The 26,296-nt window shown below is 43.8% G+C and overlaps 1 protein-coding gene across 5 annotated transcripts in view; it reads left to right on the top strand.

Annotated features, from left to right (window-relative positions):
• The window catches only part of Mbs (Myosin binding subunit), a 244,781-nt gene that overhangs the window by 189,382 nt on the left and 29,103 nt on the right, over positions 1–26,296 (top strand). For all 5 annotated transcript variants that reach the window (XR_011701689.1, XR_011701687.1, XR_011701688.1 and 2 more), the window contains one exon: positions 25,873–26,022. Coding sequence is in view for 1 of the 5 variants with exons in the window: in XM_071589652.1 (XP_071445753.1) it covers positions 25,873–26,022 (150 nt within the window). In the remaining 4 variants the exon portion in view is untranslated. The remainder of the gene's footprint in view (positions 1–25,872; positions 26,023–26,296) is intronic.

Raw genomic sequence — 26,296 nt, 5'->3', positions numbered from 1 at the left:
GAGGTGTGTTCTTCGAGTTATCGACGAATTATTAATTATTTTGAATCAATTATTAATTATTGGAGGAATACTGGGTCTCCTGTCGTGCCTGTACTGAAGGAGTCTTGTGTGTCATCTTCCCCTCCTACCTCCTACCTAAATCTAGTACTCCATCGCTCGTATACATACAATACCCGTCGATATTATGGTGATGCTGATTTAATTGTGACTCTATCTCTTAAAATTAAAGTTTATTTATTTAACATTTTATATTCCAAAGTTGTGCTGGTATAATTATCCTCCTTAGATTTGTGTGTCTAAATTTAATGCAATGGTGGCATAGAAAAGTCGGATTAATTTATAAATCCAGAACTGTGTGAACCCTGAGTTAGCTCGCCCCTAGCCGGGCAGTGGATTGTAATCAAATCTAATTTCAAGCCCAATTCTTAAAATCATTTCGCGTTGGTGTTATGAATTCGGGGCGGCTGCAGCGCACGCTTGGGAATTTCAACACCTGGAAAACCGGCCCTTGATTCACGGCAGACCCTTTCATTGGGAATGGAATTCAACGCGCGCTGTCCCCGCTTGGAAAGAGCCGCTCACAACGGTGCACGTCTCTAGTCGTCGCGCTCGGTTCTTTGGAAGGCGTGCCGCGATCCGCGCGTGCCTTGGCGGGGATGTCGCCACTACCTTCCCCCTTCCCAACCCCCCGTCTGTAGGGAGAGGTCGGGTCCCTTGCTGCGGGCGATGATCGGACGCTTGGGCACGCGACTTCTTTGCTCGAGGTTTCTCGGGGACGCCGAGCGCGGTGTCTTCTCCGTCGACCCACAGGGTACACTGGTGCGTCAAGAAACTATTGAATCCCAATGTGAAAACGGCAGTTCAGATCCTTCCGCTGGGATGGGTGGGTATTATCTTTTACAGACCTAGGACCTCTTGTAGTGGTTTTGAGGTGTTTTTCTCACAACAAGAGGGATTCAGCAAGTTCTTTAACCCTTCGAAATTCAAGCCCCTAAAGAAAAATGCATTTAAAATGCATGGCACTAGTTTTAATTCATGTGCACCTGACGTGTTGGCCTAGATATAGGTTTAAACTATTAAAGGACTAGCATTTTTTTTCTTATGCGGTGATAAGAAATAGTGGTACGAAATCACGGTCCCATTATCTTGTGGTACGTAATACGTAAGAAAATGTCATACCTCCGCCCAAGTGGACGACACGCACGGGTAAATTGCCTGCTCCGGAGTAACCTCCTCGTGAGTGCGTACCTTTCTTGAAGTTCCAACTCACGACTTCTTTGTTAACTTTCCGCCGCTATACCCACCGATCTAACCGAGTCGATGCGCCATAAATGGGGCACCTACCACTACTGCACCATGGTAAAGGTTTTGATCGATGGGGAATAATCCATATTTTCCGAATAGTACTATAATTTTATGGCGGATCAAATCATCTTAAGTGTTGGCGTAATAGATGTTTGATAATATATTTAATCACTGTAATGCGTAGCCGTGTACATAATTGAAAGCGGTCCGTTATAGGCTATTGTTTTTCATGGTAGTAGAGGCGAAGGGAGCAATTTTTGGCCCTTTGATTCTTCAGTCGCCCACCAACTATCAACGGCCATAATTTTATGATGTCATTTTTAATAAATTGTTTTTGTATAATTGGATGGAAAAAGTCGAAATCAGCCTTTAAGTTTTCCATACTAGAATCATATTGTGTACGAGTGCTTCATCAAAATGTCTCTTCAAATGCGCGTTAATGTCCTGTATGTCGACAGAAACAAGGCAAATAATTAATGGAGTTTCGGAAAAGAGAGATACTATACGTCAGCTTAGCATTTTGCAAAATCTAAATCTTAAGTTTTAGCTGTAGCACCATTAGTGTTCTGGAGATAGGAATATCATAGCTTATGGAGATATCTATTAAACTACCCGAGTTGTTTCGCTTTTCTTGCTATTTGTGGTAAAATGTTTCAATATGCCAAGAACAGTTATTTTTACTTAATAGGAGTGTTATGTCTCCGTATCGTTAAGTGCCTCCCTCGGTTACGGAACCGAGAAAGAGAGATATATTTATCGTTCACCATCCGGTATTTACTCGCAAAGAAAACCATTTGTGAAACAAAGATCTCCAAAAAAATGGTCGCATCCGCTTCAGCTGTGTTACTAATTCCTTTAACTGCCGCACGCACTAACTTGCCGTGAACGAGTTTTCTCGCCGTGATACAAAAAGTGTCTTCGTTGTGCGGAAGAAATAAAAATCATTATTGCCGAGATTCTCATAAGTAGGTCTCTATGGCTGGTATTGTATTGGTATTTTCCTTCTCGCCCGTGCTGCTTGAGCCTATCCTTAGAGCTGCAAAGGACTTACTGTTTCCTATTCCAGGTCAACAAGACTCGTCAAAGTTCAAATGTTTCCTCAAAATTAAATGCTGTGCAAATATTTATGCAGCAATCCGCTAGGCTACAGTTATATTATTAGAAATTGCTATAGTTTACTTGTAAGAAGTCAACATTTAGTGACTCAGTTTATTTTCTAATGTTAGCAAGATAGGATTGGATTAATTTACTGTTGTTTTTCTGCCTAAATCAACTCTATAAAAGCGAGTAAAAGTTATTTTTCCTAGCGTACTGCAGTGCACTAAAACATAAGGTACTACCACACGTTAATTCTTACATCCAGCCCATTATAGGAATGCATAATTTGTGCACATAAATTAAAATCTATCAATACCAATTTACGTAAAAAGTAACTATAGTCCCTTCCAAAATCACCATTTATGATTCCTAAGGGGATCGAGATGGTGCGGGGGCTAACGTACTGGCTTCCCACCCTGAGGGCGCGGGTTCAAATCCCGGCGGTGTTGAATATTTTTCAGAGGTATCTCGATCCCTACTTGAGGTGCTTTGTGGAGGGCACTTTGAGTGAGTACGGCGTCCGTCGGATGGGACGTTAAGCTGCGGACCCCTTGGCGCCTTTCGTAAAGAGTAGGCTAATGCCGACGCCGGGTTTCTCTCCACCCTTCATCCTTTCCTGTCCATCCCCTATGGCGCAAATGACCTTAGCTGTCGGTCGCCTCCCCTAAAAACTACTACTACTATGATTCCTAAACTATGGTAATAACGGGAAACCAAATCCCGAAGTGCATGAAAAGGGTTTTAAATCTTAGAATATTACGATATTTTGTCTTGGAAAGATTTTTTGAAGAATCTGGATGACGAATTCAACAGTTAACGCCAGACGACGTGGGATGGGTTTGTTAACTGTAATATCTTGATAAACTGGAAATATTTTGTTAGGTCACTTTGGGCAGTATATTTATGTTGAAGGTTTACTCCTTTCTAAATAATTTCTGCTCCCTTTAGGGACAACTGCGTAGTGCGAAATGAGTGTTTATCCTGTTTGTGTGCTCTATAGTGTTGATAGAGGACGGATTTCAGGGTAGTGCATTTTCCTTCACTTAAGTGATCCTTTGCCTCAGACGATGGTTAAATCATTTGGAAGAGGTTAATGCTCACTTGAACTGGCTAGTTTTAATGCCAGGCGTTGTGATAGAAGTGAGATTAACCTATTCACAATCGTTAAAAAATTTAACCAACGGGCTTAGTAACTAGCTAGTCCACTTAATTCTAGCAGTGGGTAAAAGCATGCAATTTATATTTTCATGTCCTCACCTAACATCACTTCATCCAGCAGTATCTCTCCGTATTAAATGTAGCTTATTGATGGTGCCCTCACCTTGCCTGCCGCACGCCCCCTCTTTCGAATGTAGGGGATTTTGTCAATGTATGTTTAACAAAATGGCAAAATCTGAATCCCTGTGATGCCCTGTACAAATCTTCACTAGTTTCGTACCCCCTTTGCTGCCAACAGGGCTTCGTTCTTCAAAGGTCCACAAAATCATTATTTGCAATTTGCCACTTGACGAAGGAAGCTTGAAGCCGCGTTAGGCAAGGGTGCCCAAGCGTGTTTTCAGCGCCCTTGTTCAAACGAGGGTGCGGTCCATTCTTGTCCCTTTGGCAGCACCCGAGGAGTGAGCTCTGCGCTCCCCATCTTTCCTTCCCTCTCCCGTGCATATTTATACGACCTCCCTCTCACATTCGAGCACCAAAGGGGCTTGCGGAGGAGCACGGAGCGGGACGGTATGGGGTGGCGATAGACGGGGGCACCATGACGACGAATCACTCAAGTTGGTAAAGCCTCGTTGCCTTCAGTTGTCCTGTCAGCGCTTTAATTATTTTCGCACATGCTCCACGCCCGCGATAAGTTAGCTCCGATTGATGACTGAGAAATTTCAGGAGAGATTAGGAGTGGAAAAAAGAGAGCGACGATAGTTAATCTTTCGCCACGGCGATTGAAGATAATTGTAATCTTTTTAAACCCACCTGTGTAAATATTTTGCGAATGATATAGTGTTGTTCATTGAATTTTGTTGTCCATCTTCAACGTTTTAAGCGGTGAATGATTTTCCCGACTTAAGTGCACGCAAGATCCAATACATCAAGGAATTTCATTTTGTTTAATTTCCGATGGACTCTTATCATTTTGGTCACCACTTATACGCCGGCTGAAAACACTTATTTGAGGAATGGATCGGTCCATTCGTGTCACCAATTTTCCTTCGTGATATGTTTTGCCTCGGGAGAGACCTCCGGCCCATTCGTCATAAGTGCATCGTAAATGTGAAATCCGTTAATTTACTCTTTAAGGTACTTCTTATAGCGCTAAAATTGCTCACAAACGTATCTTATCTTATTTTCCTAGGAATGATTTAATTAACCTGTGCTTTGGAGACACGGAGATTGGGAGACATGTCTCGCATCACTAACCGACGCAGATGCTTCGGATTTTTCTCTCTTGTCTATTCTGCCCCATATTGCGACGCGCGGAGTGCTCCGAGAGAGGGGTACGTCCGAGGCGGCCAACTATTCTTCGTCCGCGAAGGTCGTCGTCTCTCGATCAGTGATCTATGCTCCGTATCGGTCTATTCCTGATCTCCTGTCTCGTTCCCCCTTGTATCGCTACTCTTCTTCCCCACTTCGCCTGCCAACCTCCGGGGTCTGCACCACCCTCAAGGTCCCCGTCTCTTTTATAGTCCGGAAATAAATATGTCCCTGCATGTGATGGAGGAAAAAATGGACAAATGAAGGTTTGCAAGGAAAACTTTCGTCGCACAGGGTGGCCGCCGACCTTTATTAAAAAGGCCTGGGAACTCGCGAATATAATTTCTTCAGCCGTTCTGTAGTCTCCCATCTATTAAAGAGACGTATGGATGTACCTATCATTTTGGATAATAATTTTATTTTTATTTTTCCCCGAGCATGAAGCTATGAATGAAAAAAATTAATAGAAAATTTTGTCGTCAGTGCGAGCTTGGTGATTTGCCCCGGGGAGTGTTATCGAAATTTCATCTTGTTGGAGAGAAGAAACCGGTGGGAATGAAGATTGCTAAATGGATGGCGTAACTCTTTCTGATGTCATTGTTAGCTAGAGAAGGTATCCGATTCTCCAAAGGCATTCGCTCTGAAAAATCTTAACTAATGTCAGGAAGAAGATACTTAGTCCCAAGAGTCGACAAACATTGTTGATTGGTGTCGTGTTTACAGTGGTCTGCTCTTTCGGTTGAAGCATTAATGAAAGCAAAGTGGCCGCTCAAAAAAGTATTCAATCGCAATCGTTTCTCTGACACTGTCACCATACCTGACGCTGTGGGAAGCCGTGGGAACAAATTTTGGATGTTTTCCACTAACATCAGTGGAGGCGACCGCGGTGGGAGGGACGGCTGGACGCGCAACCCCCCCCCGTCCCTCCCCCCTGTTGACATTTTTCGCTCCCGTCCGCCGTTAGCTCGGCCAACTCAAGGCTGCCGTAAAATTGTAACCATTTGTCCAAGTGGTCGTCTCGTCTAGTCCATCTCTCGAGGAGAGGTGGTGGTCCTCCCTCTTACGTATTGACTGCGTGCGAGTGGGTTGGCAAGGAGCGGCCCAATGAATAGGAGGATTGAGCGTGGTGAGGGAAAGGGGAGGTTAGGGTCGGGGTCTGAACGAGCGATAAGTCCTAATTGACACCCGCCACACCTCAGTCCCCCGGATATCATCCAAAAAACGACGTTCTGATTCCCGGCGGGTGGGTCATTTGCTCCCCTTTTAGATAATGGGCCCGTCCTTCGCCATGTAGCCATCCCATCCACCTCTTGTGTCTGATTTCTTCTTAATAACCCCCACCCCTCTCCTCCTCAATGCCTCTGCTTTGTCAGCAAGGTCTTATCTCAAGCGTAATTATCGGTCGTCGCCTCGCCGGCCTCTACCTGCCGCCTCATCAGAAATCTCGTGGCGGAGCGCCGGGTGCCTGGGCTATATCCTGAATGCTACGCCCATGGTATGCTCAACGTGATGAGTTTGGAGCTCGTGGCATCTTGGCGAGTCCTCCATGTCCTCTCTTAGCGAAGTATTTTCCAAAATAAACGTTGCCAAGACATTCAAAGCAATGTTATTTTAATAGAAAGAGTTATTGTTCTTCGGATGGCCCAATAAGAATACATGCATGGGCATAAAAATATTTGTTCGTTCTTCCAAACACGAATTTTTTGCTTGGGGTACAATGTAAATTACACAAAATGCAAATATTGTGTATATGACTGACTACCCGTAGTTCATACTTAAGGAAAAAGATGTTCATAATAAATATTCTTGTGTGGTTATTTTTTACATGCTATGCATGCATGAAAGTAAATACATATGACACGCACAGTTTTAATACGAAATTTATTAAGAAATGACTTTTTAGGGTTTGAAAGAAATGATCAGCGAACTTTGTTTCAAAGGTTTAGGGGGAGAGTTTAAAATATTAATCGAAGTGTTTTGGAATAAATTTTACTTAGTGATGTGGTGACAGAAGTCGTAAGAAATTCGGGATTCGATCGTATGAAATGATTCAGGTTCAAGGATTTTTTTTAAAATTTTAATAGCGAGTGGTACTTTCAAGCATTTCGCATGAAAACACACAAGAATTATTTTTTCTACACGATTAAATTGGGTTTTCACTTTAATTATATAACACATTGGCAATGAGTAATGTATTCAAGATATTGCTTGTAACTATGCGAAGTTGTAAATGAATCTTGATGGATAGGTTTAGATTTCGTTGATGTTTAGTATTCAGCACATTGAGTAAATCCACGCTCTCGTGGTGCTACCAGAAATTTTATTTGAAATGGTAAAGTAAGGGATTCCGAGCGAATTAAGAACGTGCGGAGTGTAAGTACTATGTGGAGGAAAATAAAAGATAGTGCGGGCGCAGCTTCGGCGACGAAATGTGTCAAGTTTCTCGCCATAGAGGGAAGGGCGGCAATAAGAATTGGTGTGAATCGATCTGAATTTTTTGCCGTCGAGGGTGTGGGATTCTTGGCGACTAGAGTCTCTGACACCGCTACAAGACGTGCATCATTTGAGCTGCAATGATTAATTTTCGAATCCATTGACGTGAAATATTGTTAAAACGGCCTTTGTTGTGATCGTGCGTGAATTTCACAAACGTTTTGAGTTTAGACGAGTCATGTGTGAGGGAAGAAGAGCATCTCACTTCATTTGAACATCATCTGCCCGTCGGCTGTTACCCCTTCACCCTCAAAGGTCAAGGTCGAAGTGGGATGCTCCTCGGGACGAATGAAAAGGTCCGATGGGTTAAAGCGGTCATGCCGTTCAAAGAAATGCAAGTGCGCCCATTGAGCGAATTGTAAAGGATATTGATTCCATTATGGTCGGCGCGCCGGTTAATACTTGTGTGCAACGAAATTTGGTCAATCGCGTGGTTTCATTTTCCAGGGTGTCTACCCCCCCTGGAAAATCTGTAAATGCCCTTTAGAAGTAAAAAAATGCCATGCAACTTCAGTGCGGATACTGCGACAACGGCGTCTATTTATTTTCCAGCATATTAGCCATGATTGTAGTGCTATTGTGGATCGAACTTCCGTATGCCACATTCCGGGTGTTTGCACAACTTAACGGCAATGCTCAAAGCCTCACACTTGCCTTCAATTCATCTGCCTTATGCTTTTCCATCTTAAAAGTATTTCTCATTATCTATAAAATCGTTTCTCAATTTAAAATGGGTATTCCAGTTCATTTTATGAAGAAATTGTTCTCATTAAGAGCTAGACTCTTTAAATCGTAACCTTTTCATAATGGTTCCATGAACTAATCTATACTATAAATTGCAGGAAAAGGAACCTGAAAAAATTGCAGATTTTTACTTCGGAAAACCTGGAGGTTTCCTAAAATTCCCGTGGCCACCCTGTTCACCCTTGCCTTAGCTTGCTCCTTTTGTCGAGGGAGCGCTTAATCCGAATGATGTAATGCATTCAATTCCCTTAAAATTGTCCTGTGGCACATTTAAGTATGTCAGCTCTGTAAGGGCATTCGCAGCATTTCGGCAACTGGTTTTGTAGGCATCCCCGCGAATGAGGTTCGTTATACATTTTTGAAGATTCTCCACCGGAGCACCGAAAAAGGACCTCACTTCGCGCGCGTGACTGATCGCCTTCCGCGAATTGAATTTCTGTTCCACGCAGTGGTGCGGGTTTGTGTGTACCGAGATACATTTCGCGTTTCAAAACTCCATGGTAGTAAAAAAATGTCTTCATTCTAAAACCCTTAAAATGGAACACATGTGTAAACAAGCTAATGTTGTGTGTTCGTAAAAGTTTTTGATAAAGACATTCTAAATTCTGATTTCCTTGGTGTTTTTCAGTCGCAAAGAAGCTTCATTTTGTAGTATATGAGAACGTATACCTTCCAAATGAGAACGAATCAGCACCGATGATGTTGTGTAATAATTGGGCCAAGGGTTTCGCTCTCGTTCTCACGGTCAGAAATAATCTTGATCTTTTGTGGCAGCAAATTTATAACATTGAAAGTTGCATTTTTTTCGAAATTAGATGCCTTCTCGTTCACTGGAGTATGTTTTAATAAACGCCGTCGCACCCTCACCGGCTCTTTCTTTTGGTGCCGATCACATTGCTCGTGTTGATATCACCGATTGGTTACATGATATTGTCTGGAAGTTGCTAATCATTTTAGTGCTCTAGAGAAAAATACCCATATCATTTAAAAAAGGATTCCATCGCTTTTAAGCGTAATTTTTTCTAGCTACGTGAACGAAGAATTTTGGCCACATTTTAGAGACGCGCGTTACGAGCTCCATCAATATTAATCTCCCTCCTTAACTGTTCCCTGGCTGTTTTCCTGAGCGGATATACTAAATACTTGCGTATCTAGTGAGAACGCCGCAAAATCGGATTCACACAAAGGCATGAAATTGGTGCTCGAGATGCATTACGTTTACAATGTCTGATCATCAGGCAGGGAAGCGACCATTGTCCTTGGTAATTATCCACCGAGCACATTTTCGCTGATTTTTGTCTTAACAATTGAAGCTTCGCTATTGTTTTGGGCTGATAAGCTTCGTCCAGTTCACCGAATCAATTGAAGTACGCCAGATTGTGTGAAACCGAAGGAGTAGTTTTAAAAAAATGTATCGCCACCACGCGACGTCGCAGAATCGAAAAAAAGCGTGTGGTAAACGTGTTAAATTCAGTCTCGGCCAGAATTGCGAGGGAGGTCAGCCCACTGCGGACAACATTACGCAGCCTGCGTGTAAGAGACGACCCAAAAAATGATGCCGCGGCTCCGACCGTCGCGCCGGCGGATCGTACCGTCCTCCCCTCTTTAAGAAGTCCCATGATGCACTGCGGCATTCATCCCACCACAGGCGCCTACTCCTCTTCCTCCCAATCTGCCCGTATCCCTTCGCTATACTCCCCTCTCAGACTTCCTACGGAGAAGGGGTCGGTCGGCGCTGCACTTGTCTCATCTCCTTCCCTCCGCGCCCCCCTGCTCTGGTCCACGAGGCCGCCTACGCCGCATACATTTTTTTTGTTTTCGCGCCCCAAATTTAAAGCGAAGATGCATCCGTCCCACGCTCTTCACTTAAAACTCATGCGACTGATTTTCGCAAGGACAGTGTTTATTTTTGTCAAAATTCGGCATAACGTGTTACTCTTCGGGCTTCAGATGGGACGGCTAATTTGTACGACTCTCCGTTTTCGACAGAGTTTTGCGTTTGGGGACGGTGCGTCTTTGTGGATTCCTGTAGAATATCGCAATTAAGTGTTGTACTATATTCAAGTAGTTTACGCCGTGACTAGTTTTCCAAAGATTCAAGAGTTCGGTTGCGGGTTGGACAATATGAATTCCTTGTGTGCGTTGGCCTCTCGTGTTTCATATCATCGGGCTGATTAAACGCCAGGTTTCTCTTCAAAAGTACTTGTTCGAGATTCGAACTTCCTAGGGAAATGAGGGTAACGCTACTACTCTAGCAACTGAATGACTTCAAAATATCTAAACGTGACCGATCCGCCGTGGGAAATATCTTCTTTGTATTTCGTATGCATAAAACGTAAACCTCGATCTCAAGTCTACTACGGCACACGAAAATCTTTTGAGGAATTCTAAGTGTCATCTTTTTTGAGAGATACCTTAAATTGGAAAAAAATCTTCAAGGAAGAAATCAATCATGCATTTAGAAAATCTGCACTTTGCTTGAATTAAATTTTGCATTTAGAGTGGCCTTTAAATAATATTGTAATGAAACACTTTTTAACTGTAAGGTAAATTGTGGAGGCAGTTCATTTCATAAGGGAAACATTTTATATTTATTTAAAAACGCACAGTTGTCGATATTATTGTGTATTGCCAATAATGAATACGCTATTATAGATTTATTTTTTTTAACTGTGTTTTTTTATGTTTCCATGTGGAAATAACGGAGCTGCTGCTTTTGGGAGTCAATGCGTACAAAATTCTTTTTTTATATGTATTTCACATGGTTTGTCGTTAAACAACTTTAAGTTTGATCATCAGATGTTGGTTTATCATAGACTATTGTTGTCACACTGGTTTGAGCGTTAAGGTCCCCGTTGGATCAGAAAGAGAATGCACTTGCTGTGAATTTCCCTCAATGACCGATTCGTGATTGAGTGGCCTTGATCTCGTTCATTTCAGATGAACAATTCAGGACCATTAACTGGGCGCACATTAATGTATATTCTGAGAATTTTATCGGCATTGAAGCATTCCATCAAATCATATTCTTTTTGCTCATTTTTTTCGATTTATTTGTAAATTTCTTTCGTGAAAATAAATGCCTTTCATAATTGGGCATTTGTTTTGCGTGCTGATGAAGAATTACGCGGTACAGGAGGAGAGACGATTGTTGGGATAGGAGACAGGAAAGGTGGTTGTAGAGCATTTTGATAAGTGCTAGGATATGGAAGGCTTTGATAGAGTGTAGGAAGTAAGACAGGCACGTTAGGAGGAGGAAAGCGATAGGCTTATTGGGCGGAATAAAGGGGGATAGAATGTAGGCGGAATTAATGAGGGGTTAATTGTATTTTGGGGTATCCAATAATGTCTGGTTAGACAAGGCTAAGAACACCATGGGTGTTAACCTTGTGTCATCCAGAACCTATGTTAAATAGTGGGATAACCGAAAAATAATTGTTATTATTATAGAAGTGAGGCATTAAATTTCGTTCTATTCATTATTGTTTATTAGTGGTAATGTAGGCGTTGGTCCACTGTTCTGCCCAGAAAGGTTTGCTCGTTGAGAATACCGGGAAGTATACGGGTGGATGAAAGTTGTTAGAAATTATTTGACACATCTCTGTTGATTAACATTTCACGAACAAAATATTTTGGCGGTGTATGGAACCAATTGGGCATGTCGCACATTCCATATATCGGATATCGTTGCCTGCAACCGGAGAAGAAGTGTGTGGTGGAATTAAAAGGTTAAATGTAGTTAATTTTTTTATCGAAGACCTACGCGGGCAGCTTGGCATAAGCGTCGACTGTCCTTGCACCCTCGATCTAAATGATGCGAGTCGAGCGATCACCCCACTCATGCCGGCAAGAGAGGTATTCCTTTGTAAGGAAGCATGCTTAAAAGTCTGCACACACAATCATGATTCGGCTCCCCTCGCCGAGTGCTCGTACCGCTCCGACACCCTCCTTCCTTCTCTCTCTCCCCATCTGCACTGTATGTCTCGGAAGGCATTTGGTGTGCGTTTAATTATACACCCGCCACGGGGAGAAGAGATGCAGGGGTTGGGGGCTCGACCCCTGGGGTGTCGAGGAAACACACCACTCCCCCCACCCTCCCGCTCGCTCCCTTTAGTCCCCTACGCTTACCCATGTCTGGTGTTCCCTGGGGGAGGGGGAGGCCTGCTCTTCGTCCCTCATTCTTCTCAGTCTCTCCCGGCCCTTCCTCTTTCTCCCTCCCCGCAAGACGATTCGACGGTCCCTTTGAGTCGTAGTTCTCCGGAGGAATTCGGAGTGGAGACTTCTTCCATCCAGTGTAAAAATGCCTGAAAGTGTCCTCGTCATTTACTTCGAAAACATGGAGATGGAATGGTAATGTGTGTCGTCCGTCCGAATGCTTGGGCTATTTTCCACAGTTTTGCCAAAGCCAGAGAAAGATGAAAAAATTGTCCAAAATTCCAAACATACCTACCGATGCGAGAAGTTCGTTGAAATACTTGAAGTTTTTGATACGCGAGTGATAAAAACTCGGATTTCAAAACCCTCGAATAGCATGGGTATTCCAAAGTAAATTTTTTATAAGTTGATTCGCCCATTATCACAAGATAGTTTTAGTGGTTGACTGCGCTACGTGTCAACCATCTGCAGGTTAAAGTGCCAGTCAGTCAACCGCCACATTTTTTAATACCTCTCGCTGATATTTTCTGCTAAAAAAATAATCTGATTATTAAGATGATTCTGAAAACCCGGGAAATTCATGAATTCAGAACTAAAGAAAGTCTTTTGTAATGTTTCATGCGGGAAATAGCTTTATTTCATTTATTCAGGAAAACTTTTCCTCATAGAGCAGTATTTCCAATTTATAGCGGCACATATAACAAAGCATAAATCTAAGAGACTTGCATGCAAACATCAACACGAGAAATGGTAACAAAATAACGGAGAAGAGTAGTACGCAGTTCGATTGCCGTGATTTAGCCGTCGTATTCCCCACACACTTTGTGAATATAGATCCCTCATCCCTTGGGTTTTGAGTTTGCCAAGCGCGCCCCGTCGACCCCGATTCCGACCCCAGCTCGGGAGGCTCGGGTTCCTTTTTCCGTTCCCCTAATCCCTCAACGCTGGCGAGGAGGAATCGAGCGCCCATGTGCAAGCGGGAATTTTTCGTAGTCTTGTCGTTCTTCCTTGCGTCTCTTGGCATCTTCCTTGTCGATATATCCGCCCAAGAAAGCGCCCGGTTTGCTAATCACGAGTCTTCAGAAAAGCGAAATTTTTCTCTTAGATTTTTTCAATTTGCATCCGTTCTTGCACCCGACAACTAAGAGCCCTTCTTTGAGGCATCGGAAATGTACCTGGTCTTTCAAAAGTTTGAAGAGATCGATGTCATAATACAGGTTGTCGTTGATCTACTTCTGTTTAGTTAAAAATTATGACTAAAACATCTGTCGGTGACGTCAGTAAATCTCTGCAGTAGTCAACTTTCCTGCTACTTCTCCTCGGCCTTCCGTTTAGAATCATTACTATAAGTTATCATTTCGAGGGATGGTGTTTAGTAGTCCTACAAGGTGTCCTGTCACACATTTGCCAATGTCTTTATTCCTTCACTGAGTCTCTGGCGTCGCTTCCTTCTGGCAATCCTAACTTGGCCTAACTCCTCAGCTCTTCCCTTTTCTTTCAGTACGATCTTGCTTACTGAAAGAAAATATAGTGCATCAGACTGATATTCATTCTTCTTTTCGCTCCACAGGCTTCGCTGCTCTCATTTAATAATACATTTTTACAATCTTCTTTCTCTGTGTTCGTTCAATAGGATCACAGTAGTCAAAAAGTGAAATAATAGGCGTATAAATGTTGATTAACCCTTACCTGATGTCTAGTCTAGTGTTATTTTCCGTCCGACCCGTTATCTATTGATAGAAATACCTCTTCGGAGAGGCCTTCGAAGATAAAGACCTCTCTTCTTCCACAAATAAATGAATCCAGAATCTATTTCTAATCAAAAACATAAAGCGTTGAAAGACTTGGAAGCTGTTCGTGTAGGTGTGGGTAGTTTCATATTAAGTAATGTGGAGCGGGGTTTAAAAATAGAGATGTGCTGAAAAATTAATTAATTAGAATTTGCGGTAAGCTCAACGGGTCACACCACTAAAATTTAGCTCTCGGAACGAAACTATACAAAATTCCAATTTTTCTTTGTTAATCGTCGTGGCATGCTTTCCTATAGTAACCAACTTGCTCGTAGCGGAATGGTGTACAATGATGGTAGTGGGGAATGGTTCGCTTATCAATTTGTTCATAGGGAGTGATAGCTGTGCGGGTTCCATGCGCGTCAGGATATCTCCTGGATTGACGTTACCCTAGTAACAATAATAAAATAGAACGTCAATGAGGAAACAAACCAATGAGGTCTTTTTCATCGGAGCTTGATGTTGTGTACCTTCCGCGTATCTCAATTTCGCTCAGGAACCATGTACCCGTAGAGTTATGGCCAATCAGTTCAGAATTAAAATTAGGGTCTCTTTCCATTTCCATTCCGCCGAACCTCCTTTTTCACGTGACGACCGGGATGTTTCCCTCCTCACATTTTTCCATTACCGCGTCTCCGCCACCCACTAATAGACCTATCCCTGCTAACGACTAGTCATCATAGCTAGTCTACTCATCCTCTCTTCTTCCTCAGGCCCACCCGCCGTACATCCCCCCTTTAAGCGGCCAAGCGGACTAATTCAACGCTCAATTATTTTGTAATTACGGGTTGAAATTTAAACTTAAGCGACCAATTGGCAGACAGAAAATGTCACCTTATGTATTAGCAGCCATTGTTGAGAGTGCGTTAGCATGTGCGCCTTCCGTAATTATATCCGTATAATGCTGAAACTACCTGAAGTAAAGATTCAACGGCAAAGGAAAAATAGATCTGTCGGATAAATTACTGGAAATAACATTCGACGAACTATACATAGAGGGAGAACCGCCTTTGTTCGCAGTAAGCAAAGGTCCACCACCTAGCGTCGAATTAACACAAAGAGCACTTCGGGGACTGTTCACAATTAACTGTTGACAGGCAGCTGAAATCCCAGGCAACTGACGGATGTAGACTATGGTAGAGTTTGTTTTGACTGCTAGGTTAACTTATTACTATATTGAATATTTCGTTTCTTTAGTTTAGTGGCGTACATTGTTCCTTTCGAATTGCTCACAAACATAAGAAAGGAGCGTATTTCCCATCGGAATGCGAATATGCAAATTCATATGTGCTTAGTACGCTGGATTGTCTGTACCGTGTCTTGTTTAACATTACAGATTCATTTAACCCAAATTAACGTAATGAAGCATTTCAATCCCACCTTTGCATTATTTGAACTCGTACATATTTCCGCTGGTTTTTAAAAGCATGTCGTTATCATGATCGTAACACATGTAGGTTTACCATAACTGCAACCGCACCAGTGTCTAGACCCGAACTTTGAATCAAGCTTTGTAAATATTTTGATTCCTGACCTACTCTTAACAATCGTTTTCTATGTCTTAGGTGCTCTCTTTAAATTACCAAAGGCTTTTGGGGGAGAGGGGGTGTACTATCTCATTACGTTTCATTACGGGAGGGGGTGTCCGAGAAAGCCTTACGTGAGGGTTATTTTTACATTATTTCTGCCATTGTTCATAGAGAAGGAATTCTAATTACCAAGCATGGATCATCAAAGAATATATTGTGCAAATACTCACTGATAAAGCTAACTTCGGAATTATTTTAAGCATTCATCAACGTAATAAAAGTTTCCAAATGTTTATTGCAATGTAGCCAAAGTTTTCTTTTGAGTTTGAGTGTTTTTCAGTAATAGAATACAATAATTGATCAGTAATTTCATGACCACATGAAATAATTTTTCCTTAAGCCGTAAAGGGTTAACCCTTTGTTTAACTCTTTACAGCTTAGGGAAACATTATTTCATGTATTCATTTCAAAAACGTTGTAAGAACCTCAATTTCACCTTTCCATGATCCGTAATAGTAGTCAACAACACTTTCGTCAAGCCTAAATGTGCTGATTTATAGAAAAGAGAAGTCCTGCCTCCTTGATGAAAATGAAGGCGCCGGTAATTGCGTAAGAGGGGAAGGTTTAATATCTCACAGATCAAAGGGGAAATGGGGTAAAAAAAGGCAAAAACAGTCTTACGAAATTTAAGAAAAGCCCCTTGGTGAACTCTCTTGTCCATAGTTTCTTAAACTGTTCAAGCAATTGGAGTAAGATTTAGAGAAAAGTGCGCCGTGAAAGGGTGTGGTAATTCTTATCTACGTCTAATTAGTCGCACCTGATATCTCAACCGGCACACGAATCGTTTTCAAGGAGCGGGCGGACAGCTGAGCGGATTCGACCTCGCCATCCGGCTTAGGCGGGTGGTTCGGGGCGACCCTGATCGATGCGATGCGATTCCGAGTCGCCGTCCTCGACGTACACTTCCGTCGCCGCGACCAAATCCCAGACCACCATCCTGCCCCCGTGCCGACCTCTTCCCACCAACCTCTCTTTTCTTTCGTCCTTTCTCTTTGCCCCGGAAGACCCCTTCGTCCGGACAGAATTGGCGAATTGCGCGGGGCGCGCCGCCACCGCCTTCCTTTGTTCTCCTCCCGCCCGCCTTTTGTTTTCGTCCTCTCCGCCAACATTTCTTGGCGCGGCGTAAACTCTCCCCGCCCCCTCCCCACCTCGTTCCCTCAGTTCCCTCGCGCGAATGCTTCCTCTACGCAAGGAAAGAATTTAAAGCGACACCTATATGCCCGCCCGCATGTCGTTTTCCGGTCGCGAATGCGAGCCAGGGCCCGTTCCGCCGGTGGCCGGTGTCTAGCGAAGTTTAAGAAGGGTTCGGGTTCGAGGGTGTGGCTTCTTCCCTTTTTAATTCTCTTTCCCACAATCAGGGATTCGGTAAAAGATTCACAGGAATTTAGTCCCTGCGAGGCGGCTCATCAAAAGCACATTCGTGAGGTGCAACATATTTCGTCTCGTGAAACGGCGAGTTAATTATGTAACTCTTGGCCTTTAAAAAATATCAAATAAAATCCAAAACTCCTGGGGGCCATTAGTTCCTTACCTGAGCACACAAGCCTCCCTTGTGGATAAAAAGTTGGCATAAGATCGCTGGTGATTCCGATTCGAGAATGGCGATGGCCGATGATATTGATCCGGCTTTGATCCCATCCAAGACCTTTTTCCTCTCTTAAGGGTTTTATTTCGAGGCGTTTTGGGGCATGTGGACCTTGCATTGTAGTCCCACTCGAACCCTGCTCGCTGGGCTGCACTGCAGAAGGTAGTGAGCGTGTCTCTAAGTGAAGAAGGCATCCCTCCAATCCTCTCTCCCCATTTGCCCAGGTTGGCTCCATGGCAACCGTTGGATCATTTTGGCTCCGTGGAAACTTAATTCTCTGTCGCCTTGGGAACATTTTGCGTAAATATTATCCGTGCGTTTTTTGCGAAGTTGTTTACAAGAAAACAAACTCATTCTTATAACATCGAACGTCCCTACGTTTGAATCGTAAAAGCTCATGCTCACGAAATGTAGTGAGTGGAAGATCAGCACCTGTATGAATTGACCCGGTTATTAATTTCGACGTACATAGATTCCGGCTAAAAATCAAGACAACGTATTAGATACTAAGACCTCATATTTGGCAGATTTTGATTTTCGTTGTTGACTTAGTTATGATGATACAATGTAAGTGATTTATTTTCATGTTTTGAACAACATGTATCTTACGAAACGTTGGCAATGTGATGTGCAGGTACTAACTCCGCCTCGAGATTAGCTGAGTTCTTGTGAATTTTTCTGAATACGACGTTGAATATCCTATACGACAGGGCCTCACCCGTCTGGGGGCTTCCAAAGCACCCGTTGGCCGATATCCTGTCATACTGTATTCCTCCATGTTTACATATTAACTTAAAATATTAGCAGATTGATTGGGACTTGGAGCGACAAATTTCGTGGCATCCTCTCGGTAGATTATACTTCAGGGTCGTTGAGCTGCGAGTTAGTTGCAGAAAAGAGTTGACATTATAAACTACCTTCCCCTATATTTCGAAAGATATTCCTCTCGGTAACCTCATTTTCCCTTTGATCTTCCTAATTCTATTGATTTTGAGTCGACCAATTTCATTCCATTGCCTCGGCACTAGCCCTCGAGTCCTCTCCTCTGATGTGCCGAAGGCCTTCGCTGTCAACGGCTCTTCAGGAAAAAGAGTCTTCCTTATCGTCTCTTCCTGTACTTCCTTTCGTTATCGCTGGGGCGGAGGACGTCATGGTATTAGTTAATATCTCTTCAGCACGAAGGTTTCAAGGGCCCTTCATTTAAGACCTCCCCCTACCATCAAATGGAACCACTCGATTATTTTCTCCATTAGGGAATTAACGAGGTGCTTGGGAAGAAAAGGGGTCATTTCGTGCTTCGGTATCTTTTAACAAGGTTTTACAGCTTTCCCCACTATCGTCACACTCCGCAACTCGAAGGTTAACTTGGGAGCTAAGTAGCCCACAGCCTACCTATAACTATGTCTCGCGAAATTGAGCGTTCGGATTATAGGGGCAATTCGTTACCGCAGTGCACGAATGGTTGCCAGAATAAATTTGATTCTCGCAAAAAGCGATTGGTGTGTCTCCGGTTTGACTGTACCTTTACGAAGGATACCCTAGTCATTAAGGGAACGCCATCTCGGGCCACACTACTCCACATTAAAATCAGACTTAGGTAGGCCTGTTTTTTTTATCTTCCAAAGTGCGAAACTGTACTGTGGTGTATTTTTACACCTTGTCATTTTACATTTCTTTACAACTCTTATATATTTTAGGGTGCGGAGTCGTGTCAGTCTTTTGAGTTTAGTTACAGTCCTCAAATGTCCTAAAATTCCGTACTCACTTGCTGTAAAGTCTTCAGGCTCGCCTTATAGCTCAAATCACGGATTTCCTTTCCTCAGTTTGACGTGCCATTCCGCCTGTGAAGCTCCGCCCTTCAGGGACTCGTTCGGGCGTTAATTAAAATTGCACTTTCATAAGTTGTGAGAAGCGGGTAGGAGATGGCCCATTGAGCCCTCGGGCACACGTTCTATCGCCACACTGGTAACCCTTTGCCTCTTGTGTCTAAATTCCGTTCGTTTTTTCCCCGTTTCTAAATGTGGAAGCTGCCGCTTGCGTCTCAGTGTCAATGGCAGCTGCTGTGTAAGGCCGACGGGAATTCCTTAGCCCGTCCATGACTCGAGACGGTTTGTATCGCATGGTGTTATTTTTTTCGTACTGGTCGTGCTGTCATCTTTGTACCTGTATTTTTTCCGACCGGCGTTGAAGCAGAATGCTAGACGCGTAAATAGTTTGTGTCAAATATCGATTATTGTGCATGTTCTTTCTCTTCCATGTAAAACTGTCTTCTTAAGAAACACGCATCGCGGACAGTGTTGTCGAACTCCCAAAAATGTTATCCCCACGTGATACACTACGCGATTTCTCCACTCTCGCATAGTGGACGAAAGAAGGAATTATGTGAAGATACGTATCAAATAAATTAATGAAGTTTTATAGTAAAACGAAGGCCCTTAATCATTCCCTGGCGGTTTTTGAGGTTTGCAAAAGGTATTTGGAGTAATAATGGGCTCGAACCTTCACCAATTTCTATTTTCGTTGCAGTTTTGCTACAGTCTACCTTCAATACGTCGTGCAGCGTAAAATTCTCACTGCTTACACCTATCCAGAACACTAATCGTGGCGGGAGTGTGTAACTCTGTCTGAGCCCATAACATCCCGTTACCTCAGAATGTCACCTCCATCCACTTTTTCTGTCTCCTTAGGATTCCCCCCTTCCAGCTTACTTACTACTGCAAACATACCCTAAACGTCTTCATTTATGGCCTTCTTTCTTCAGCTTATTTTATTCCTCCTGCTAAAACTTCATTAGCCGACAATCGACGCTAATCGCCTTTCATTCATCGAACCAAATAGTATTGTAAATTCTGCTCAACGGGAGATGAGCAAAATATTTCAAAGCAATTTCGATTTAGCTCCCGACGCACTGTTAACTACAGGATTGCTGGTTCCATAGGGAAGGCGTTCATAACTCTTCGTGACCCAAACCAGATGTGTATCACACCCTGTGAAGGATCACGAGGACTTAGGGGAAGGACGTTAGACCACCAACCGAAAGAGATGAGAAATATTTTCATGCATTTTTCCCCTGTGTAATGTCTACCTCTCCCTTATCTTACTCCTCTTCTCTCCCCACCTCATATCACTGGCCATCGACGACCCGTCTGAGTAATCTCACGAAGTTTTTTTATTCGAATGAAGTTTTCTATTTGTACTTACATGTATGTGTGTGCCAGTGTATGAGTGAGTACATTTGCATAAGTAGCATTTGAGTAATAGCTCCAATTAATGCACTGAGCTGTAAATTATCCCTATATACCTCCGTGACGTTATTTTATAAACTAGAAGATTTTTAAGAAAAAAATTTTCTTGAGAGGTTGGCAGTAGTTCAGAATAATTTAATTTAGCATAAGCGGCTTATGACATCATAACATCGAAGTGTGGAAATCTGATAGAGAATAGGATTGAGGGAATCTAGTGGCGTACGATTCATGCTGAATCTGAGTGCCCGATGATTGAGCTTAAATCAATTTTTCGCTTCATTAAGGAACAGAAAGGTAAATGTCGTTGATTTCACCTGAAAATTGTTACGTAATCCACTGTAAGACATCATTTTATTCCAAGGTAAATAATGTCTGGGGAAAAGTTAGAGCGTCAGATTTGGCGGTAGCAGTTGTGCAAGAGAACACCAAAGCCTTTGTGCTGGAAACAAATAATATGCTTGGCGAACCCTAAAGACGCTAAATCTAGCTTGTCAAGTTCCGAAAGGCAACGTTGCCCACAATGTCCTTTCCTCATACCCACTACATAAATGCGTAAAACCGTTTCAAGTAACTCATGTCGATTAGAGGGCACTTAGCCCACATTCGAATTCTTCCCTGTTTGTACTTAGCAACAAGATGGTACGGAATTGTTCACCAATTCTGGCTCATGATACTAATTTAATATTTTCCTGATGGTAAGGCATAATTGTTTGTGGGGAAAATAATCTCAATTCCATCCAGGCACCCTGTCGTCAGCTAGGTTATCTTCTTATAGCACTTTCAAGGATTAATTATGCTCATGTGTGGTTTGTATAGTGATGTCACAATTGCGATATTTCGCGATAAAATTTCGCCGGTATGATTTCCAAGCAATAAAATCCATTGCTTGCGCGTTCAGGCACGGTCTTGCTCCTGTTCCGTTTGGAGTAAACACCTTTGTGTACAGAAGCCAAAGTTGCAAGCCTTTATCTCGCAGTGTGCGAGAACTCTGTGCGTATCTCCCGAGCAAGATAAGAAGGGCACCAAAACAAGCCACGCCTTTGAGGGGGGAGGAGCAGACGTTACGACAATAAAACCAACCCGTCGCTCCTCGATTCTCCGCTTCCTGCAATAAACCGACAACGCCCCCGCGGTTTCTTTTTTTTCTTTCCCAATTCTCCCCGCCCCTTTTGCCGTACTTCAAAGAAAAAAAAGGAAACCCAAACGACGTTTCGTAATTGCATCGAAACATCCCGCTTTTCAATCCACCTCCCGTCCTACTCTACCCTTCCCCGACCGCCCTCGTGTCCCTCTCCTCCTTCGCCTCCCCGAGCGCTCTCCCTCCCCTCCGTCCGTTTTACGTGCGTGACCGTGTCTGAGTTCGTCCCCACGTCGCGTGCGTGCGTCACCGGGTTGAGTTTGGTACATGGATGGGTGTCGCGGGAGGGGAGGGGGGCGGTTGAGTGAGGATAAAGGGTTTTCATGCGGCGAGAGGAGTCGGCGGAAAGGAGAGAAGGGATGGGCATTCCCCCTCCATTCCTTCGCCCCCACCTCGCCCCCTCTGCGCCAATGTGCCTCGGGCCCGCGCGCCCGCCTCGCCGCAGTCTCCCCGCGAGCGTGCCGCTCGTTCAGTCTTCGTTCCCGCATCCCTTGCGCTCCCTCCTGACGCCCACGAGTCTCTCCGTTGCCAGCATCCTCCCCCTCTGCCGCCCCCGCAGTCGTGCCCGAGAGGTCCCGCTGTACCCCCCCCTCCCGGCAAGGTCCCCCCGCACCCCCTGAGGAGACCTCGTGTGCGTGTTTTGTGTGTGTTCAGTGCGGCCGAGGACGAAGTAGTGAACTGAGTGGACCCACGGCTGGGATCGAAATCTTTCCTAGGGAAAATTGGCGTTCGTCTCCCTGACCTAACCCCCCCCCCCGGTCATCTCCCCCTTTTCCCCCAGAGTGGCGATGTACTCCGAACTCTCCTACCCGTCCTCTCACCGTGAATCTTCCGACTCATTCTGGCGATTTTCCCTTATTCTTTGAGCGAACCCTTTCAGTTTCGTCTTCACCCATTCTGTGCCGCCCACCATGTCTTTCCACCACCACCACTTGGGGTCCTCCTCGGGGCCCTCTTCCGCATCCTCATCGCCGTCATCTTCCCTCAAGAGGCGGCCCCGCGTCGGCGGCCCGACCCCCAGGCCTCGGTCCCTCCTCTCGTCCCCGACCGGCTCCGCGTCCTCGCAGTTCGGCGGTGTGGGAGGCAGCTCTCCTTCGCCGTCGACTTACGGCGGCACGTCCTCCGGGTACGGAGGATTGTCCCTCCCGGGGTCTACCTCCAACGCCAGCAGCCATTCCTTACCTTCCTCGCCCTACTCCTCCCCCTATACCATCCAGCCTTACTCCATCCACGTGCCGTCGCTCATACCGGCGGCGTCTTCCCCGGCGACTCCCGCCTTCTCGCCCACATCCTCGTCGTCTTCCACGTCTCCTTATTCCTCCAACTCGCATTCTTCTTTGTCTGCCCATGCCCCCTACGCCTCCTTGCCCACATCTCCTTCCAGTTCCTCCTCTTCCTTCTCGTCTCCATATTCCTCCCCCGGGTCCTCCTTTGGCCTCCACCATGGGGCCAACCAAATCTCCTCCCATCCCTCCAAAGGTTTCTCGCCCATCGCCAACTCAGGATCCCTCTACTCCAATACAGCGTCTGTGAACCCTTACTCTTCTTCCTCCGCGTCCGCCAATAACCCTTATTCGTCTTCCGTGTCGTCGAGTAACCCTTACTCGGCGTCCACGGCGGCGAACAACCCTTACTCCGCCGCGATATCGTCGAGCAACCCTTACTCCTCCCCAACGTCGAACGCGTTTTCGGCCTCCAGCCCATACTCATCCTCCGTGCAGTCCCCTACTAAGCAGTACCCCTCTTCTTCCTCCACCAACCCTTATTCTTCTTCCACATCCTCGTCAAACCCATACTCCTCCGCCATATCGTCTTCTAACCCCTACAAGCCGTCCTCGGTGGGCAGTTCTTATTCCTCCTCCACGTCGACTAATAATCCATACTCAGCCAACATCTCCAGTGCGCCTTACTCGTCCTCACAGACGAAGGCATACGCCTCCCCGGGGTCTTCCCATTCCTCTTCATCAGGGGTCTATCCCTACTCCTCCAAGCCCCTGACGCCCGCCGGCACTTCTTCCAGGTCATCCACGACCCCCTACACCTCGCCCTCTCATTCCCTGGCGAGCCATAGGGCCACCCTGCCTGCGACGCCCTTGACCACGCAGCGCCCCAACAGCGGGTCCTTCTCGGACTCGTCGTCTTCCTCTTCCAAGCCGTCCTCGTACGGCCAATCGCTGAGTCCGAGCCCCCAGGCTTCCTCGTCGTCTTCCTCCGCGGCCACTTACAATAGCCCGTATTCCTCGTCCTCCACGTCCGGCTTCTACAGTCCCGGACGAGTGGGCTCATCGTCCTCCTCTACCTCCTCCTCGAAGAAGGATGCAGCCGCGGGGCCTTCGCCTTCCTCCGCCTTCCGGCCGCTCTCCGCCGCTGCGTCCAAATTGCCCTCGCCACCGTCGACCACGTTGTCATCGAGGTCTCCCTCGCTCTCTTCTCTCTCCTCCATCCGAAGCGAAGGATACGCCGTAAGGACCGTTCCCCAGGGGTGTTTTATTGAGTTTATCCACAGGCAGATAGCAATCAGCCCCAATTCTTCTTCAATGGGAAATTCATTGAGCGAAAATTCGGCCGGTTTTCCCGCCGTTAAGTAGTTTTAGCAGTGTGTGCTCAGGTGTTATTGGTTGCGAATGTTTTTAGCTATAATTATAATAGCTTTAATGTCAGAGTGTTTCCAATAAATAATTATAAATTCAGTTGTAACCAGAGCAAGGACTAATTGTAGCATGGGGAAACTCATTTGTATTTTTTTCTTAATGATAAATTGAAAACGAAACATTAATTCATTTTCTTGATATCATGTCTTACAACATTTTTTTTGTTGTTTTCCCAAATTATTCCGAAATTAGAAGATTGTTTGATTTAAATTTTCAATTATCTTTGATAAATCCATTAAATTATCTAACTGAGTGTTAGAGACATTTCAACCTTACCTGTAATGTAGATAAATTTTACTTGAACCTTGTAGGTATTTGATTAAACTTGAATTTTGTAGGTATTTGATAGATGAATGAAAATGATTTGGCTAATTTTGAGACTTATATATTAAATCGAAAATTCGGTACTCCCTAATTAAATGTTGAATAGTTTTGAGTTCTTATATAGTTTTTAAGACTATACACTTACCTTCAAAAGTACACGTAGTTATTTGAATGATCACTCATTGTCAGCCAAAGATGCAGGAGGTGAAATTGATAATTATATCAGGTTGAGTGAAATGTTCCCACCGTGAATTATAAATACATCTCCATTAATGAACATGCCTATTGTTTAATGAAGTGTGGGAGCCTATTTTTTTAGGTTTTATTTTACCAAAAGTGTTTCCACGCTATGTTACGTTACAGCGATCTGTATATAAGCCATTGCATAGCAATATCGAAATGAAAATAAAAGACAACTCAGGCCATTTAATTAGGGAATGTTTCTGAATATGTGTATACAATTGAAATCAAATTCAGTGTAATTTAACCTAAACTGAGCTCGAAAAATTGGTCTCATCATTAATAATCTGCATGCATTTTTTAGAGTAGAAACTCTTACAGGCAATATAATTTACTGAAGGGCTTATTTGAGCATGTCAGTGTATATTGAAAATTTTCAGATGGGTAAAAGAAATTGCTTAAGTAAATAAAATATGTAGAGCAAAGCTTTTAAAATTAATTTCATGATTCCATAGACAAATTGAACACTTTTAAGCCTCTATGCAAATATTAAGTTAGCTTCACAAGGTTTCTCGTGAACTTCTATCTCATGGACATTAGCCAGATGGTTCAAATTACACTCATGCTATGTGTCTGGTAATTAAGCTATGATCAAGCAGTATTGCACCTGATTCTGGCTTAATTAGCTGAAATACATGGACTGTTTAAATAGACTGTGGAAAAATTTGTTTGATTCATGTGGTGTCTTTTCTCTTATGTATGTCTGAATTTAATTACCTTCATGTTATACTCGCTTTGACAGCCTTTTCATTGTATCATCAACTACTATCAGTTGATATATGACATGCGGACCAATAGGAGCGGTGTGGGAAATTCAATTGCATTACTTTTGGAACTCAGAAATCACATTAGTTTACTCATGATTATGATGATTTCCTGAGGTTCAAATTAGTCATTTTCAAAGGAAACTCATTAATCAATGCACTTAAATTTTTCCATTAGTTTTTTTTGCACTTCACCATTTTTTAGTTAAGTGAGGGAACCAATATAAATGTGCTTTCTTGAAGATATTAGTGGGTTACCATAATTGTATTTGTTTTTTTGTATAGAGTGGTGCAGAGAGATCTGGCCGTTCTTCTCGTCTAGGGTCTACGTCATCCTTAAGTGGTGAACGGGGAGTAGGAGATTATGCTAATAGCAGTCGACCTGAGACACCTTCTCATTCTGAAAATGGAGAGGTTGCCCTCAATTACAAAAAGGTAATGTTCTTTGTTATTTTAAATTGCCAATGACTTTAAAAAAATATGTTTCTTGTTTTGTTCAGGTCAATATTAGGTAGAAGTAGATTAACCATACAATAAACAGTGTGGTTTGTCTACATTATAAATTAGTGATGCCTAGTTTGGTTTAGAAAATGAAGTGAAAAAGATTTTGGTGAACGGTGTGCTGAAGCTAAGAATAGGATGCAAGAGAGAAGAGTAGTACTACCATGAATAACTACCTACCTGTTTATGAGTTTTGAACTGCTCAACA

Source organism: Hetaerina americana, unplaced genomic scaffold (genome assembly GCF_022747635.1).
Source record: "Hetaerina americana unplaced genomic scaffold, ioHetAmer1.1.p SCAF_4, whole genome shotgun sequence".
NCBI lineage: Eukaryota > Metazoa > Arthropoda > Insecta > Odonata > Calopterygidae > Hetaerina > Hetaerina americana.
This window is presented reverse-complemented; position numbering and strand designations above follow the sequence as displayed.